This window comes from Vanessa tameamea, chromosome 18, assembly GCF_037043105.1.
Source record: "Vanessa tameamea isolate UH-Manoa-2023 chromosome 18, ilVanTame1 primary haplotype, whole genome shotgun sequence".
In the NCBI taxonomy this organism is placed as follows: domain Eukaryota; kingdom Metazoa; phylum Arthropoda; class Insecta; order Lepidoptera; family Nymphalidae; genus Vanessa; species Vanessa tameamea.
The window spans coordinates 9,185,478-9,205,327 of NC_087326.1; the positions used below are offsets into that span (position 1 = coordinate 9,185,478).

The 19,850-nt window shown below is 34.6% G+C and overlaps 1 protein-coding gene across 2 annotated transcripts; it reads right to left on the reverse strand.

The window, feature by feature from the left end:
- Positions 1-1,052: 1,052 nt before the first annotated feature.
- On the reverse strand, positions 1,053-19,602 carry LOC113397606 (protein fem-1 homolog B). 2 transcript variants are annotated; one of them, XM_026636034.2, is made up of 14 exons: positions 19,244-19,602; positions 18,446-18,599; positions 12,466-12,710; positions 10,805-10,952; positions 9,898-10,052; positions 9,380-9,505; positions 8,596-8,793; positions 8,428-8,511; positions 7,316-7,411; positions 5,452-5,532; positions 4,519-4,652; positions 4,110-4,228; positions 3,776-3,895; positions 1,053-3,371 (listed from the first exon to the last, which is right to left on the reverse strand). In XM_026636034.2, exons 1-14 carry the CDS (start codon positions 19,385-19,387, stop codon positions 3,217-3,219), a joined length of 1,959 nt encoding a protein of 652 aa, XP_026491819.1. In that variant the 5' UTR covers positions 19,388-19,602; the 3' UTR covers positions 1,053-3,216. The 2 variants fall into 2 exon arrangements, with proteins under 2 accessions (XP_026491819.1, XP_026491810.1); XM_026636025.2 differs by having other exon boundaries at positions 5,452-5,535.
- Between the last annotated feature and the right edge of the window lie 248 nt (positions 19,603-19,850).

The window sequence follows — 19,850 nt, forward strand, 5'->3', positions numbered from 1 at the left end:
CTACGAGACAATTCTATAATAAAATAATCGCTCGCTTCGCAATCAGTGGAGGTATCGATTGCACCGAGAAACTCATTTATTTTGTCTGTGGTATCCGTCATCCGTCATCTGTCATTACCGGTGGTAGATGGTAGATAGTACAATTCACATATTTACTAACCAATTCTGTCAAAATGTAATTTTACAAAAAAAGTGTGAATATTCAAATTAATTTCAATGGATTTTATTTTTACAATATATACCGTACAAATATTAATAATCTGTTCCGGCCATGGCGTATCAGACGGTTATGAAACGACCATCGCTTTCCTTTTGTAAATAATTGCGTCAATACATTCGCAAGAAAAATTATACCGTTATGTATTTAAGCAATTTTTTTTAAATTAATTTATACATATAAATTTTTCATATAAATTAGTAAAAAAAATAAACAAATATTTAAACCTTATACGTATATCATTTTTGGTACATCTGAGTACCATCTACCAACATTCTGTCTATAATGTTGATATATTAAAAAGCACTCCGATCCCCGTTAAGTTGGAGAGGGGTGAGAACTTTTACGTCATTCTGTATCCCTATCCTAAACTCATCAGTGCAAATCACTTATCAACCGACTCTATAAAAGAAAAGTTCCCAATTCATTTAAATATTAATCATGTTCGGATGATCTGAATGATTAAGTTTGACATTGGCTTCGGAATCACTTAATATTGTACCCATCGCAATTTAATTTGTATTCATTTTCAGAAACAAATTAAAATATATATATCACCGTTGAATTGTTAATATCGTTAGATTGTAATCTATCTCGCGAGATTGTAAACTGCATAAATATCGTGAACGGTGATTTAACTCAAAATAAAACGTCAAAAATTTCGATAGTTTATTTCGTATATAGTTAAGTATGTTACGGTTCACAATCATTCGACAGTTGACAATCTCATGAGATAGATTATAATCTAACGGTATTAAAATTTTACGTTGACATATAATTTCATTTTTAGTTCAATTATTATTAACAATTATAGTATTTCATTTATACATTCAATGTTACGGTCGAGTACGATCACATAGATGAACCATGTCGAAACATGTCTGAGTCCACATCCATTTGCGCTAACGGACAAGTAAAAACCGAGTTTGTCAATATTGAAGAGTGCGAAAAGTTTGACCTTATTCATACTAAATAGTTATTTAAAATAATAATATAATTAAAATAATGACTAGTTCGACCTATAACATATTAATTATAAAACAAAAATTAAAATATATTATTAATTAAATTAATATAATATTTTTAATCTAACTACTTAAATCCAAACAACGATTTACAAAGGAGTAACTTTTTATACAAATCAAAACGAGTTCATTTATTTAAATAAACGATTTTTTTTAGAAAAATATCATTTATATAATAAAAAAATATGTCAATTGAATATTCTTCTATTGTCTGTGGTCAATTTAAATGAATAATATATATTACGGCTTTGATTATAAACGTTTAGCTGTTGATTAGTTAAACATTGCTATCTTCTTCTATCGAATGTCAAATCAATTGAGAGAGAAAGAGAGAAAAAAATAATCAGTTTAACTAAACACCCGCTAAACCAGGTTTAAAGTAAGGTTAATATTTTAATAGCTTATTCCAATTTGTCATAAAAACCAATCAAATCCTTAACCAAAGCATAAATTATATTTTTTTCTTATAGATAACTTAAATATATAAAATTTAACATTAATCTGCATTGATTTGTGTTTATACACCCATCCCTTTCTAACAATTTTAGCGAGAAAAGGACGGCTTTATTCAACGTATTTTCTATAACTGGCAAAAGTACCATCAATAACGCTTGTAACAGATTATAAAAGTGATATTTTTAACCTGAATAAGACGATAAAAATCTGCAAAGCGCGATTCTTACCTCAGAGACAAAAAAAAAATACACCAAAGGTTGTTAACACGTGATCTGACATAAAAAATAAACCTTTTCATATTTTTATCACGTCATAGTTACAAAGGCGCCTAATTGTTCTACCCTTAACCTAACGCTACCTATTTAATTATCACATTTCATTCGCCTCTATTTAGCGTCTAAATATAATAAATATTCGATTTGAGCCTTCGTTTATATTATTTTCGATCAAAACACATACAGACCCTGTGTTCGACCAATCATTTAAGGGGTTCCATACTTTGGAATTAAATATTTCAATCGTCCATAGTTATTTTTTTTTCTTATATCTTTAGAAAGCTTGCATAATTCAATGTTAATCAAATACGAATCATGTATTTAAATGAGTCGATTACATATGAAAGCTTACGTTACTCCGGTAAGGATGAGTAAATCTTTTTAAAGAAATATGAACACAAGAATAAATATAACCTATTTCTCAGTCAAATTTATGCGATTTTAATATCTATAATAGATATTTATTATCTGTGGCTACATAAAAAAAAATCAAATCAAGAACACACACCATGTCAGTCAAATGAAAGTAAATAAATTCAATTTCAATATCAGTAGTTCCCTTATTTTATAAACTCGAAAACTTGTGCGGTACGATGTACTTCATCGCATTTAAAATGATATAAATTCATAAAAAAAAAATATCCAATAATAATATCTAAAACAAAAATTAATATGACACAAGTCAAAAAATATTCAAAGAAACTTTATATAATAAAGAATCAGTTAAAGAATAGCGAACGCAAATTCATGAAGTTCTTGAGGAAGTTATGGTCAGTTACTTGTCGAAAAAATAAGCCGGTGACGACTTCCTGTTTCTGTAGCATTCTAGAAGGTTATATAGTATATCATATCGTTAACTAGAAAGTATGGCATCTTTAAAAAATCTAGAAAAAAATTTAGAAATCTACAAGAAACATTTCGCTAAAGACCTAATACTAAATTTTTATTCCAATCTACGTTTGAAAAGCATGGTACGTGTGAGAAGTTTAACGAGACGGGATACTTTTCACTAACGACTAGAGGATCCAATCGACAGGCAAACGTCTTAAACGGCAGGTAAACAAGAATTTAACCGTGGGGCCTAGGAAATACTTCACCGACCACTCGGCAAATTTTCGAATCAAGCTGGACCATCGTTACGAAAGAAAAATTTGGTAAATTTAGCTGTAATTTGGCCAATCTATAGCAAAGTCGCAGCTTAGACGACGCGGCAACGCATAAGGGACTACGGGTGCGGGCGCGCCTATCTGGGGCTGACGCCGTGCATGGCGAGGAAGGCGTGCAGCACGCGCGGCACGTGCGCCGGCGTGTAGGACGCGCCGTGCGCCGCCAGCGCCGCCGCCGCCAGGCACGACAGGCGCGGGCTCAGCGCCGCGCGCACCAGGCTCTCCGCCGGACCTGCGCACGCCGCACAGCACTCATACATCAATATCAGTGCTCTCCCGAGCATGCGGGATTGAAGCTCAGAGAGCTCGGAAATCGAGAGGAACGTTTGTATTTATATGATCTAATTCTAATTAATTATATATCATGCAAAATATATTTGCATGATATATAATTTACTTGCAAAATTTATTTATTTTAAAAAACATAACTCTACACATTTGGTGATCTATATTACATTATATAAATATTTAGTACATATTTATTTTAAAAGCTATATTTTATGACTCGGAAAATACTATTATATCATCGTCGAAAAATTTTAAAATTACTCTAATCGATACATTAAATGCATACGTCTCCTAGGAGCTCTACTACGATCGAGTTCGTCACCGGTCCGACCGATCCTCGGCACTCACCCCCGATGGCGGCGACGAGCGGCGTGATGCCGGCCGCGTCCACGGCGTCCACGTGCGCGCCGTGCGCCAGCAGCTCGCACACGCACGCGCACACCGCCTCGCGGCACTGCGACCGGTCGTCTGCACGGACATACACTAACTTAGTGACGGGCTTTATGAGAGCAAAATGTATTACTGCTGTATTCAGATCAAAGGGCAGATGAACCGTACAATTACAGACGCAAGCGACGTCATGACATTCAGCCGCGATAGTTCAGCGCCAGTGTATAGAGGCGATCGGGTCGTCGTTCGAATCGAAGCGTCGGCATTCCCGCTATAAACCAAAGGTACGCACCGGGCAGCAGCTGGTAGGAGATGAGCGCGACGTGCAGCGGCGTGCGGCGCGCGTCGTCGGCCGCGTCCACGCGCGCGCCGCACGCCAGCAGCAGCCGCGTGCTGCGCGCGCACGGGAACCTGCGCACGGACACAGTCTTACGTTGCGGTCGATTGTGGGAGCCGAATATAATTCAATTTGAAAGATTTAAATACTATCCCGAGCATTCACTCATTTTGTTATAATTCAAATTTAAATTCGATTGTATTTTGTATTTTTTTGTAAATAACAAAACTTCGTAAAAAACAGGTAAACCTAGTATCTCAGGAATGTAGTAGTAAAAACAAATATGACACTCAAATGTACTTTTTAAACGTTACTTGAACGATTGTATCGAACACTGGTATTCTTATAGTATCGACAAACTTACTGGCAAACGTCGCTCGTATGGAAGTCGTCGACTGGTGTCTGTCGGTCCACTGCGAGATGCAATAGCGTCTGGCCAGATCTTAGCGACGAGTATCGTAGCCTGAATATAGCTCGGTGAGTCGCGCCGATAGTCTCCTATAATTATATTGCTATTATAAAATATGTACAGGCTCGAAGGACCAAAATCAGTAAAATTAATCTTCAATCAGTCTCCAGCCAATTGTTTCAGAACAATTGTTATTATTCATTTATTTTATTATTATAAGAATAAAATCAATGTTCCATTCGATTATAATTTAAATAACAAATACTATAGAATACAAACTAATACGTTCAGACAACGCATTAAAGTGAGTTCACATCAGTTTGGACATAATAGATACAGGAATGTAACACTTTACACAACACACAGCACAGAATATCAAGCAAATAAAAAATAAACTATTACTACTGAAAGCTAAACGAAATATTTAAAAGTAACATGAAAATAAATTTGAATATTTAAATCATAAGCGTTTTGCCAATCAAAATAAAATGTTTGTAACAAAAGTCTAAAATCCAACTATCAGCGAGAACTGAAGAAGCGTAGTATATTACATTTAAGACAAAATAGAAGCAACAATAAGAAAAATAGCTGAAACAATCCTACGTCAAACGGTGAGCACATAGCACGACTCCTGAACCAGATATAGACCGCAGGAGTAACGCAATGGAAATAACTAGTTGCGAAGAGTCATAACAAGATGGTCATCCAAATATTTTCAGTTCAAACTTACTATTCATGGCCAACGATGGGACTAATTAATTTTTTATATAATTACTTTTTTATAATCAATTTACTAAACACCCGAACTGTAAAAGCATTCTAATAAAATATACATGTTATTTTCGTTCAAGCCAAGAATAGAAATTATTATATTGTATAGAAACTTACTTCATCGTTTCCAGAATTTTCCAGAAGTCTCGCAGCCACTGCGACCAGGTAGAGAGCCGTTCGGACGTTGCTCTCATATTCCTCCTGACATAAGTAAACACTAATATAATCAATCGAAAATATATACACATGTCTAATTAACGCTACAGACTAAAATTAAATATAATATCGAGATATTAATTTATAATGGTATTATATGGTAAGCTGTCACCAACACGGCTAAACATTGGCGATATACGAAATATTAACCAATTTTTAGATCGCCAATACGGCACCAACCTTTGGACCTAAGATGTTATGCCTGTGCCACACAATAGCCTATTTCAATCATAAGAGAAATATAGTCAAATTTGAGATCTTAAATAATCTATAAAAATCATTATGAATTTTCGAAAAAATGACCATATACAAATCGGCGAAACTGCTGTCGGAACTTCGGGAGTAAAATATATATACCAGTGCAATAGTGTTGTACTATAAATAAACGCATAAAGATATGTTAGACACGAACTGTTTGTAGAAAGGATTAGTACGGCAAGTAGATTCTACCGAGAAGAACCAGAAAAAAACTGAGTAGTTACTCTTTCTTTTTTGTATCTGTTTGGAATAGGTTTATAGTGATGTTTATGTTAATCTATAATGTTTAATTATTCAATAGTCGAAACATGATTGATATTAGTCAACTATTTAAACCATGATTTAAAACATATTATAATTTTTGTTTCCAAATAATAAATAGATATTTTAAGGATATTTGATCATTAAATCGCTTCACGAAACAAATTGTCATTATAAAGTAAAAAAAATATACAATAATAGAGGACTAATAACAATGGGTGAATTGTGTTAGAAAATGTTAATGTCGTAAGAAAACATACATGAGAACAATATCATTGAAGAGACACCTGTCGATGACTGCATCGAGACAGGTGTCATGCCAGCCATACTCATTATTAATTTAATATAATTAATCATTCTAACCGAGAGACAAAGGGACGAGATCAACTCAATTCTTTTGTTTCCTTGCTAAGAATAAATCGATAACACTAACAGTATAATCCCAAAAATTTAGGTAACGTTAAAGGTTAACAAGATATAAGGACTAAAAATTTGTTACGCAATACATTTTCACAAATATCGATGCCAAAATTTGTGCCAACAACAACTTTGATAAGTACCAACACAATCGTTGCGTGAACAATGCGTGAACGCATGTAATACGCGCAAAATAAGCATTAATTTATTACTAGACGTCGGAAATTTTTCTATTCACAAAATCCGTCAAAGAGCGTTTGTTTAGTAAAGATTACTACAGCATTAACGACTTCACATAGCACGCCTTGGGAATGAACTATCGCTTCCAGGCCGTTTCCAAAATAATAAATAATATTTATTTTTTTAACTGTAAACACACGTCATCCTCGTCCCCTTATCCCAATTTTATTTGGTCGGCGCGGATGTCTGCTTGTTCCATACTTCGCTGTCTGACAGAGACGTATGGAAAGAATGTTACTTGTGAGATGAGACGTCATCTCAACCCAATCGTCTTTCACACAATCCATCCCTCGTTTCTTTGGTCGTCCCCTACCTCTATATCCATCCACATCCGTGCTCAAGACCTTATAACTGTCAACACACATTTCTAGCAAAAAAAAAATCCCGCTGAGTTTCTTTCGCCGGTTTTTCTCAGGTCTGAGATGTTTCTTTCCGAACCATTGATACAATTTTGACTATTAATAAAAAATAAATAAGTGTAATGCTTCTATGTCAAAAAAAAGACATTTGAAAATTGAATTTGAATTGTATGATTACGATATCGCTAGCAATAAGCCGAGACGCATCTAAAGTAAAATAATTCACTCACAATCAAAGCATCCGGATCGTGATTCATGTGCGGTTTGTCCATCCTCAAGAGACCACGTTTAAGTTCCTCCGCGCAAGCTTCCAACACGTAACAAACCTGCAACATCAACAATCAATTTTAATAAAACTACAAGTGTGTTATACAAAAACACATAAAAAATGTTTAACACAATCAAAATATTGGAAGTTGAAAAATCTGGCAGAATCTACTAGCAGACTGATCCAAGCGTTGCCATGGCAACGTCATACCTTGAATTATATAGTATGATAACGTGTAACCTCTTAAACACGTTAGATATTTTATTTTATTTTCATTAGGACAACCAACAGTAGATACAATATCACATCCAAAATAAAAAATAAAAAATTACATTTCAAAATTATCAAGACAAAAGTTCTACCACTTACAAAATGTAATTATTGAAAATATGATTTAAACATAATAGATATAATAGTATTTCTATGTGGGTCATGACTACAACGGCTTAAGAGATCTATATATTGTTTTTATATATCATTTGAGGTCTATACATTAATTTGCTTAGCGGTGAAAGGAAACATCAAAGCAAATAAGATCATCCTGCTTGTGGCTGATGATATTGAATTGAGCAAGGGAATATTTTCTAGCCATTACTCTACTACGTGTAATGTTATTATTATTATAAAGTTTGTAACGGTTATTGAACAGTAGGATCAACGTACGCGAAGTCGTCCAGATTTGGAAATATATAACGTACCCTGACTAAACACAGGCCGCCTGGCACTGCTCAACTCGCGGACGAAAGCGCGGGCAATGGTTTGTAACAGTGATATGTTTGAAGATATATAAGCATTTTTTTAGCATTAGCAGCCTGTAAATTTCCCACTGCTGGGCTAAAGGCCTCCTCTCCCTTTGAGGAGAAGGTTTGGAGCATATTCCACCACGCTGCTCCAATGCGGGTTGGCGGAATACACATGTGACAGAATTTCGTTGAAATTATATAAGTATGTAATCTTAAAAATATATATACCATAATACATTGTAGTAATTCAAGTTAATTGAAGTTTCTCTAACTTGGTTAAATAAATTTAAAATATAGCTCAATAATTTAATTTTATTGTAGTCGCAAATACCTGATCGAGCGGCAGCTCGATTCCGATATGAATCATCTGTGAGAATACTTGTGCGAACCTCAGCAAATCTTTAACGACCGACACCTGCAAGAGAGACCAAACATAAGATAATGTTATCAATGACTGCGTGTGTGCGTGTGTGTGTGCGTGTGCGTGGGGGGGGCGCACCTGGTTCTGGTGGCGCAGCGCGAGCGCGTGCTTCCACAGCGCGAGGCAGCGGTCGAAGCGCGCCTCGTCCGCGAACACGGCGCCGCGGAACACGACGGGGTGCGGCAGGTCGGGGCACGCGCGGCCCAGCAGCCGCTCGCGCACCGTCAGCCCCTCCATGTGCAGCCCGTGCGAGTTGCCCAGCAGCCGCTCCACGTCCTGCGCACCGAGAGTTGTCGGGGGAGATTAGCTATCATATGGCGCAGGATACTGTACGAGTGCGTTTATTTTTGTGTTCGCTACTCCGTCGCTCACATGATGCGATGGAACGAAAAATCCGAGACGACCGGATAGAGTTCAGCCGCAGGATGTCCATCTTACGTGTTCTTCGAAGCTAGGATTTTTTAACACATCTTATGTCTTTGACATTGATTGTTGCATTTTTTTAATGCTTAAATTTATTTTTTTATAGACAATTCGTCTCGTAATACTCTTTGACACACCGTCATACGGTTCGAAATCTACGTCAACATTTGAGATAGTTCTTTATAGAATATCACTTTTTTTGTAATGGTAACGTTGCTTTGAGCCTCCTATAAAATTATTGTATACTACAAATCAGACAGACTTCACTTCAGACTTTTGAAATATTCAAACTAATTAATAGTTCTATACCTTAATATGATATTGATGTCGATTGAAGATAGTTTTTTTTTAATTTTTTAGTTCATATTTAAGTAGCGGAATATAAATGTAATTATGTTGTATAAAACACTTTTATTGTTTGATAAGAAATATTATGTACCTCTAGAGTGGTGCTCTCTCTCCAATTATCGTAGGCAGGAATAGGTTCTGCAGGTTTCTTCAGGAGTATGCCGTAGCGAGTGTCGTAGCGCATCGCCATCGCTCTGTGTAGGTACTGGTAGGCCATCTGAGTCACAAATAATAATAATTATTTTAATATTGGACAGCTAATACACAATACAATATAGAGAACTTGATGGTTGGTCTTCGTGGAAGCCTATCTGTTCAGGTACCACCCGCTCATCAGATATTCTACCACAAAATAGTAGTACTTAGTATTGCTGTGATTCGGTTTGAAGGGTGAGTCACAAGGGACCTCCCAAGGTCGGTGGCGCTTTGGCTATTTAAGGAATGGGTAATGTTGCTCACAGCGCAACGTCTATGACCACTAACGATCAGGTGGCCCATCCAGAGTGAGTGAGGCAGTGTAATTACAAACTCGTCGTATCGTTTAAATATAATATCGTTTATATGGAATGGGATCTAACTTGATGTGCCAATCGCTAACAGGTCGCTCACCCTCAAGCAGTAGTACTCCTTGTCGTTGGCGAAGGAGGCGCCCAGCAGCTCGTAGGCCTCGATGGACTGCGTGCGCGTGACCTCGGGCCGCGCCGCCAGGATCTCCACCACCGACGCGCGCGCGCGCTCGGCCGCGCACTGCAGCGGAGTCATGCCTGAGGACGATATGCACGTGTCAACTTTGGGCAAACAGCCTCGTCGTCAAGTGTCTACTTAGTCTAGGTTATCCTGCTCGACTGAGATGACGATAACTTTGTTTCAGCCTTTCATCCGTCCCATTGACGGCCGGGGGGGGGGTCTTTACCTTCACTTGTTTTAATATAATACTTAACCTTTTTTGATTAAGCTTTTCACCTTCGTTGTTAGTGGAATATGTTTTCCAATTTTAATAATTTAGTCCCGTACGAGCCAGGCAGCGCGTACAGTGCTATGTATCGTCGCATAAGCATTTTCACATTATTTCATCAGTTCGTGTGCGGCGAGCAATCACACCGCGCGCGCTCATATAATTATATCATATAGTTCTTAGTTACTTATATCAATCAATATATCAATCAATATCGTATATCAAAGCCTTTCATTCCACGCTACTATCAAATATCAGTTACCAACAATCAACTATCACTAAAAGGTTGTACGGACCGTACATCCCTTTTTTTGGTCCTTCGAGCTTAGTTTCGCGTGCGATTCAGTGACTACGTGGACAAGACGTGACTCTGTTTTACAAGTGTGTGTTATCAAGGATGAAATATTAGTAAAATCAGCTTAAATATGATATACTATGAACTTGTTACATCAGAGTAGGTACTACTTGTTTGTGGCACACTTGGTTTTCATAGAGTTTAACGCACTAGCGTTTTATGTCTCTAGTTGAATTTGTGTTTACCAATTCCGTTGCGAGTCTTACCGTTTTCGTTGGTGAGTATCTTGGCGCTGTGGTCGATGAGTGCGCACACGACGGCTGCGTGCCCGCACTCGGACGCAAAGTGAAGCGCCGTCGCGCCGCATAACGCCCTTTCGTCTACACGTGCACCGCTGTCTAAAAGAAACTGGACCTGATGGAACAAATATGTTTACATGTTTTTAAAAAATGTATCGCCTAACCTAATCCAAAACATCCCACTAAGAGACGATAACTCTAAGAAAGGCTTCCTTATAACGACTCTTTTGACTTTTTTGATAGTATTTTTACACGTATGGGTACGGTGACGTTGGCCACCTTGGAAAGATACAATTACGATTTGATTAATTTTTTCTTTTCGAGTGTTGATAATTGACATGCGTCAGAAAAATCAACTGCAATCCACGGATTACGTTATCGTTTTTCACGACAAGACTTCGTGCCGTGCGTCGTTCAATGATGCGACGTCGTGGTTTGATTTTCTTCGTAGCAAGTCGTAAATTTCCACGACACGATATTGCATCGTGATACGGCGCGTCGTCGTCATTGACGCGCGTTTATCAGTTTGGGGCTTTGGCTTTATCAGCCTTATCGGTTACCAAGCAAGACTTAGTCGAGAACAAGGAAACGGAAGGCTTGGCAAATGAGGCTTGCTTTGGTATGTACCTACACGGAATAGCCAGGCGCAAGGTATTTAAACAAATTTGTGCCACGAAAGTAGTGCGTGGCCTTCGGACACGGTGCGCCAAAGTCTGATGGACTATGCCGCTTGGGCAGCCCAGCGCTTATCTCTAGCAGCCATTATCGGCAGGGATCTCTGGCTGAAGAACATGATAAATGGAATGGTCGGAAGCGAGAACAAACGACGGGTTGTCACGGTTATACGCATAAGCGAACCCATGGTGCCCTCCGAAGAGGCGGATACCGCTAGTTTTTTAGTGGGTATTCCGGTGCACTGAGCCTCGTCCCACAAAGCCGGATGACCATTTCATGTGGAAAAAGGGCATAAATGCGTTTTTCCAGGCAATTCGAAGCGCATGCGGTTTTCACGTCTTTCGATGGACGATTATCTCTCAAAAATGAATACATCTGTATTCATTCAGATAAAAAGAGTTTGATGTACGTTTTTTACCGTAATTTAGTTTTGAAAAATTAAGACGTAAGAAAGATTAAGAATCATATTTTTCCATTCAGACATGATAAAGGTTAAAATTGTCAATATTAAGCATGTCTAAATATCAACATTGTATACAAGACTTATTTACTGCTGGTGAAAGTAAATAAGATAACTTTCAATCAAGAAATAACATCAATATACTATTACGTAACAAGATGAAGTTTTCTGTAAATATATATAAAATAAATGCTTTACTTTTTTAATGGAAGAATCAATAAAAAAATGTTTTTACTTTACACAGTATTTATATATCTACTGCTTTTTTTAGAACAAAAATATTTATATATCTATATATCCACTAACAGTTCTATAATTTTTTTTTATATGTATTTTTTATAATTTTTTTATATACATATATAAAGAAAAGAGAAAACCATCCTTGACATTATAGCGATCAAATAAATAAACCTATTTTAAAACTTTTTTTTTTTTATTTAAAACTAATTTCATCCTTTTTTCCTTGTAAAGAGTCAGCAATAAAAAAAATTACCACATCCAGGTGTCCTTTATAAGCTGCGATCATAAGGCATGTATTATTATACTTGTTCGCTTTGTGTATGTCCGCCCCGTGTCGCACGAGGTACTTCACTATATCGAGTCGTCCGTCAAAGCAAGCGGCTCGTAGGGGTGTGCTTAGTGTCTTTGTCGCGTGATTCACATTAGCTCCAGCTCGAACTAAACGTTTAACTATGCCTAGGTGGCCAGCACCAGCTGCACACCAGAGAGCTGTGGCACCTGAAAGGAAAATAATGATATTGGGCTGTATAGTCTTTTACTCTTGCTAATAAGAAAAAAACTGTTAAGGGGATACATTAATGATTAAATTAAGTTACTGAAACAGGTAATCCTGAGCAAAGACCAACGAGTTTTGTCCTGTTTAAATTGTGTTTGTAATTTAATGTTATTCAATGTTATTTAGATAATTTAATTATTAATGTTACATAATTTCAATTAATTTTAATTTATATATTTGCTGTAATTTATTAATTTTTAATGATTATATAAAATAGTACCAGACTGCATTGATATATAATTGATATGAGCATGCCGTGTACACATGCTTAGGAATGTAATCTAGCTCAAAATTTTGTAATTCCGTAATTTTAATGTATGGTCTTAAAAATAAATAAATAAATTTCGTATTTGGTGTTAAGGGAAATACCGTGAGGAAACTTTTATGTGTTAGATGACGTCTATCACAATTCACCCACTTGATTGCTTGTGGAGCATGTTGAAACTGTTTTTGTTATTATGTTCAACGCATAGTTTTTTTTAAGGACAGGACATCTTATTGAAAGGAGAGAGAGATTATCGATTTATTCAATGTGAACAAACATTTTATTAACTTTTACTAAACGCTGGTATCCTTTAATCGAAGGTCATCTGCACAAGACGATCTCTTAGAGTTGATATGAGACGAGATGGTTAGAACGCGTGAATCTTAACCGAGGGTTGACGAGGCTCGACAATCGTATCAGGCGAATGACTTTTCATGACGATTTAAAAATCTAAAAGTGATCACTGGACTTACAAATTAAATAACAAGAGACATATCCTACCAAGAATTGCACACGCATAGCCACAAAGTGAGTTACAGTTATATTTATATATTAGTCAAGTACAAATATTAAATGGATACTGGACCATGATAAGTATTACGGAGAAATATCAATAGATAAGTTTGGAATCACTACGTATTCACTTCTTAAAATAAATATTTACTTTAGTGATGCCGCAAAGTTTTTAACGATGACTAACAAATAAACATTTCGTACTAAATGTGACAATACTACAATACAATCTATGCCAAAAACATTCGTAAAGTGCCTGTCTCTTTGTCTGTTCCTCTTTCATGGCTAAACTACTGAACCGATTTTTATGAAATTTGGAAATAAAGCGAGCTTGAACTCCAAGGAAGGACATCGGCTACTTTTTTATATCAATATCTGACGACCAACTCCTTAAATGCGAGCGAAACCGCAGGCATCAGCCAGTATTTTATATCAAAATCCTTTTTCTTTGTAGTGGTAAATTAAAATATTATGATGCATGACAATTTCGACATTTGTCATATCTAATTTTAAGGTTTTACACATTCGAAGAAATTAAACCCTTATAGGATTAATCACGCGCATTTCTGTCTGTCAAAAACTATTTTCTCCCAATCTATTTGACATTAACAATTGAAATTTTGCCGATCGTATCGTGGCGCTAATCATTTTTGTTTTCTTTTAATCATCTGGAACGAGTTTTGTCCAAATAGTTACGAGAGATTTTTCATTGCAGAAATAATCTGCCTTGCATAATTAATATAATTAAGACACATAAACATTACTCTTTGAAATGAATATCAAAAGAATATAATAAAGAGCGTTTAATTCAATTCTTAGTTCTTCATATTATCGATGTGTGTATTTAAACTATCACCTGGAACATATCTCATTCAGTCATAGGTAAAATAATACAAATGAGTGAACAACGCCAAACAAATTTATAAAAGCGAATTAATTGCAATAAATCATATGAAAACAAAGATCTGGTATTGTGCCAAGTCAAGGAACATCGGCTACGTTACAATTCGTTCGGTTTCTTTGTGAACTAACCGACGTCTAATTATACATCGCCACGCGCTCGAGAACCTCAAAACGTAAAGTCATTGGTCTTTCACACGATAAAGATGACCGTTTTACGGAAATAAACAGTGTTTCTTAAATATATTTTTTTCGAAATTTAAAAATGGACTCGGTCCCTTTTTAAACACATCCAATTTTATACAAATTTCTTGTGCTCTTAGTATTTTAATTTCTTGCTTGTCTCGTTGATCGAACTATAGCAACGACTATAATACGATCCAGGGTTAGGTTAGGTTATGTTTAGGCTGACCTCTCTCTAGTCTTGTGAGAATCGTTGAAACAGACTATACGAATGAGATAGCATACACCTGTGCATGGGCACAGAATATGGATACTTGTGCACTCATATACCCTGCAAAGACGTCTATCAAGTCTATGAGATTAGCCACCGGGGTAATTGCTCCAACTGGTAAAATAGACTGGGACTTCTTCAGCGCCAAAGTTATATTAACAAACGATACAAATAATGTTTGTGTTCCGAATTCATTCAAAAGGACAACATCGATATCATAACTGTGTTATTATTTTACAAATTGTATAGGGATTTTTTTTTATCAATGTCGGAATAATATTATAGAACAAAAGTTTTTGTGTTACATTTGGTTACTCAGTCACGATTCGTCTGTGTGGATTCTAACAATTTGTTGTATAGAAGTCATGTAACAGGACATAGAATACCATTCTATAGTTTAAATATAAAAATTAAAAAAGTGTTTCAAAATAACGCAGTGAGAATTATTAATGAACATAACAATTTTATTGAGAACGCAACTGTTGCAAACATAATTGCTGATTACGCATTTATTAAAGTAAATACAATGTTTGTATATAAAATAAAATCAACGTAGACATATCACAAAATATTTTTAAGGTTCCCAGAATTCTATTAGTATCTAGAATTCCAATAAGTTAAAGAATTAATAAAAAATTGAAACGTCAATCAAAGTTAAATATAAAAGCTTGATTTGAATTAAGAATTATTCGGAACGGCAAAGTAATTTTAAAAAATTCAACTTACAACATAAATAACTGTTTGGAATTTATGTAACTAGTTAAAAAGTAGTTATTGTCTATGAATTTATCTGTAATGTCTTTGATTATATCTTGTAAGTTTCTGACAATATACCAGAAGGTTATGTAGGAGAAGGGTCTGTTTATGTTGGATATTAATTGTCACTTTGCTCGCGTTTTAGGGGTTGGCCGTTACCGTTATATGTTTGGTATAAAAGTAGCGTATGTCCTTCATTGGGTACACGCTTATCATAACATTAAGTTCAGCCATAAAAGCGTACAATACAGACAGACTGTTACTTCAGCATTTACAATATTAATATAGATTAAGAGTTAATACACGAGACTAAAATTATTGTGATGATAATGCTGATTAGTTTATTTTTGCGTGTAACTATATATTGGGTAAAATTGACATGTTTTAATGGGGATATTACTTCATCTATAATGGGATTTAAGTAAGTGATATCATTATTATAGTTAGCACAGAGTTTATTTACTATCGCCTACCGGACAATTCGACCCATGTAAACAAGTGAAATGGAATTCTACCATTATCGTCCGGTCCAATAAAAATATCAACAAACATACCGCGTTACATATGTTATATTTACATACGATAAGACTCAATGAAATAGTGAAGAATTTTACTACAATAGATAAAACTTATCTAGGCAATAATATTGAATTAAATATTAACTCGAGCAAATTACGTTACACGAGTTTTTTTTGTTTTTGTTCGCGTATATTGTTGTCATTCTATTTCTTTATCTTTTTCATTTATATTATTTATGTTATCTTATACTAGGTGTTAAAGCTTTGTGCAAGTCTGTCTGGATATTCTACCGCCAAACAGAAAAACTTAGTATATTTGGGTTCTGGTTTGAGACACAAGGGAGATTTTATTGCATTAGCTCTCAAGGTTGGTGGCGCATTGGCAGGAATTGATAATATTTTTTACAAAGCCAATGTCTATTGACGGTGGTGACCACTTACCATCAAGTGGACCATTAGCTGGTCCACCTACCGATATTATAAAAAAAAGTCTAATATATAAAAATATTCATTATGATTTATGCATTATGAAATAAATGAAAAACGTTTGAGAGTCATTAAACGAAAAATTAATAAATTAATTAATTAATATACTCAAATTGACAAGACACATACGAATTCAGCTAACGCGCAAACAGCAGACGCAGTACGTCAATACTACTTTAATATAATTATATATATTTATATATGTATATATAAATACATATGCTTATAAACACATAGACACACGTACTAACAGACCGTCACGATGCTTATAGCCAGCGTTATAACATTTCCCCTTATTTCAAACTATCTCTCGTTCGCCAAGAGAATGGAACGTACCATAAGAAATTTAATTCCTACAACATTTTGGAATTTTACCTTTTAAATAAATTGATGTTCTTTTTTGTATCGATATCGCAAACAATAACCGCACTTTGAATTGACTTGTTTATTTTATTTTTTTAAAGAATTGGTAATGCCTCCTCATTTTAAGACATTACTAATATTCCTTTTCATTCATCAAATAAGCATGCCTAAAGCTTGTGGTAGAAGTGGGACCGACAATAGCCCAAGCGATCAGGATCGTACTCGCGACTTTTCTACATAATTCAAGACTTCTAAACCATTGCGCAATTGCCACTTGTTTAAGGGGATATATACACCCAGGAGGCCGAAGAAAAGGTCGATTTTGCGAATTTTTTATAGGATCGATTGTCATAAATCAACATTTTCAAAATCGGCGATGACATCTACTAGGTCATAGTATCTAGTTTAATAATCTTTTTGTTATTTTTCTTTCAGATGATTTTTGAAAAAACGGCAGTGGGTACCGCATACAAAGATTTTTTTACGGCGCTGCTTGCAACATGCGATATATTTTTATATATTTATGATATTTTTTAATAAAAAAAATTTAACATATTCTTGAATGTGTAAACTCTTATTTGGTTCAAACCCAATCCGGAGTTTTTAAATAGTTTTCCTACAAAAAAAATCGCAAAATCTATCTTTTTTTCGGCCTCCTCGGTGTATATATCCCATTAAATTAACTGAATATTATTTCAATGTTATTAAATAACATTATTAAAATTAAATTAAATTAAATGAAAACCCCTACATATTCGTAATCATTGTGTCATGTGATTGTGATAAATGCACTAGCCAAGATCATATTAGTATAATGTATTTCATATATAATTAATTAAAGACTTATTATATAAGGTAATTATCTTTCAAAGATACTTACACACTTTAGCTTAGGACTATAAACTTTATAAATGTCATAAGCATAACTCTATAATAGTAAAAAAAGCAGCAGACTGCTGTTGGGATAATACCTGAAAACAGCTGGTGTGGTAGAATTAAATTCAACATGTTCGGAAATCTTTATAATGTTATTCCTATATTGTTAGAAACTATTTATGAAAAAAGATACAGATATGATTTCCTCTATACGATTTTTTGATATTGAAACTGTAATTGCAAACATTAAATTTTTTTATCTTTTTTATAAATTAATAACCTTGTCTTGACATGATTAACAGTATTTCTAACTACGACTTAACTATATTATAAAACATATGATTCTTTGTGCTTTATAAGTGAAATTTGAAATACACTTTTTTGTTTTCGAATTGTTTTTTAAAATATATGTTTAAGGGTATTTTAATCATCATTCATTAAATCAGGGTGATGTAAAATTATGATCCTCAAAAATTTAGTGATGATATACTTTTGATTTAATTTTAGTATTTTAAAGCTGACTCTTTCTTACACTTTAATACTAACCTTCTATAACATACTCGTCAAATTTGACTGTGCCCTCTGTCTCCAATCTAACCGGTGGACGGAACTTCTCTAGAAGTATTCTTACTGCTCCTTCTCTTCCATGTCTAGAAGCTGCTATCAATGGAGTACACTTTACTCCATCGCAGCATACATCCTGTAATGAAAAAAGGCTCGTATAACTCATTTTAGGTATTTAAAATAATTTTTTTCTTAGTATACAGGTTTCCAAAGATAAGGATATTAAGATAAGAGATATTTTTGGTCATCTATTATTAGAATGTCAATGAACTTCAACATTTGCATCTTTAAATATAAATAAAAACAAACTCATTTAATGTTTGAGTAATATCATCAACTGTGACTGGTTGTTTTTGTTATATTATAAATAATTCAAACAACAATAAAAAAAAAAATATTATGAATATTTGTGAAAAATATACATTACATTCTAATTCTCAATAAATTATTTCGTAATAGTTTATTTGGATTACATTGAAACAATGATACACATCTGAACCTTGAAAATAAACTATTTACCTAATTTCAGCGCTCGCGTGAATAAAATTATGATTTTACGCAATTCTTCAAACGGTACATGGTGTAACAGAAATACGTAAACGACGCAAAAAATAATTAAGCAACGCACCCACATGACTCGCAAAATAAGGTATCATCTGATTTATGCTGATAAAAATAGATATTAAAGACGTTACTTCCATTATTTTTCGACTCATGACATTGGCGAAATATAAAAATAATGACAGACGTTTTATAGTAATGTTTATAATTTTTACTCACGCTGTTCAGAAGATCATCTATGTCGTCAGTATTTTTTTCATATAACAAAGCGTATAGAGTTAGGGACATTCCATCCCTTGCGGCGAAAAACACCCTCTCTCTCAAACTGCTGGATATATCATCCAGCATCAATTTGTCCTCCATTATAACATTTACTTTATTTTGTACAAATAAAATACAATTGTATATTGCGATCGTTGCACGAACACACACTAATTATTTTGTTGTTATGGTTTGACACACGGAAGTCCAGAAACGTTCCTTTATTTAACATAAGACAAGACACTACGCACAGGACAGGAGTCAGGACCTGACTTCGACTTGAGCTCATGAGCTGAGTACAGAAAACAAATATTGCTAATTGCGGTACAATTTTCATTAGACATTTGACAGTTACGGTTTCTTCTGGTAGTTAAAAACCGCTTTTTACCGATATTTTCAAATACGAAATTGAAAGATGTAATCTTTACCGTCAGTATAACATTTATTTAATATAATACATTGAATTTTTAATTTTCCATTTATACACAATCTAAAAACAATTAATTAAATTATGCAACTATTACAAATGCAACTATGTGCACTAAACGTAATGCCACGTTTTGTC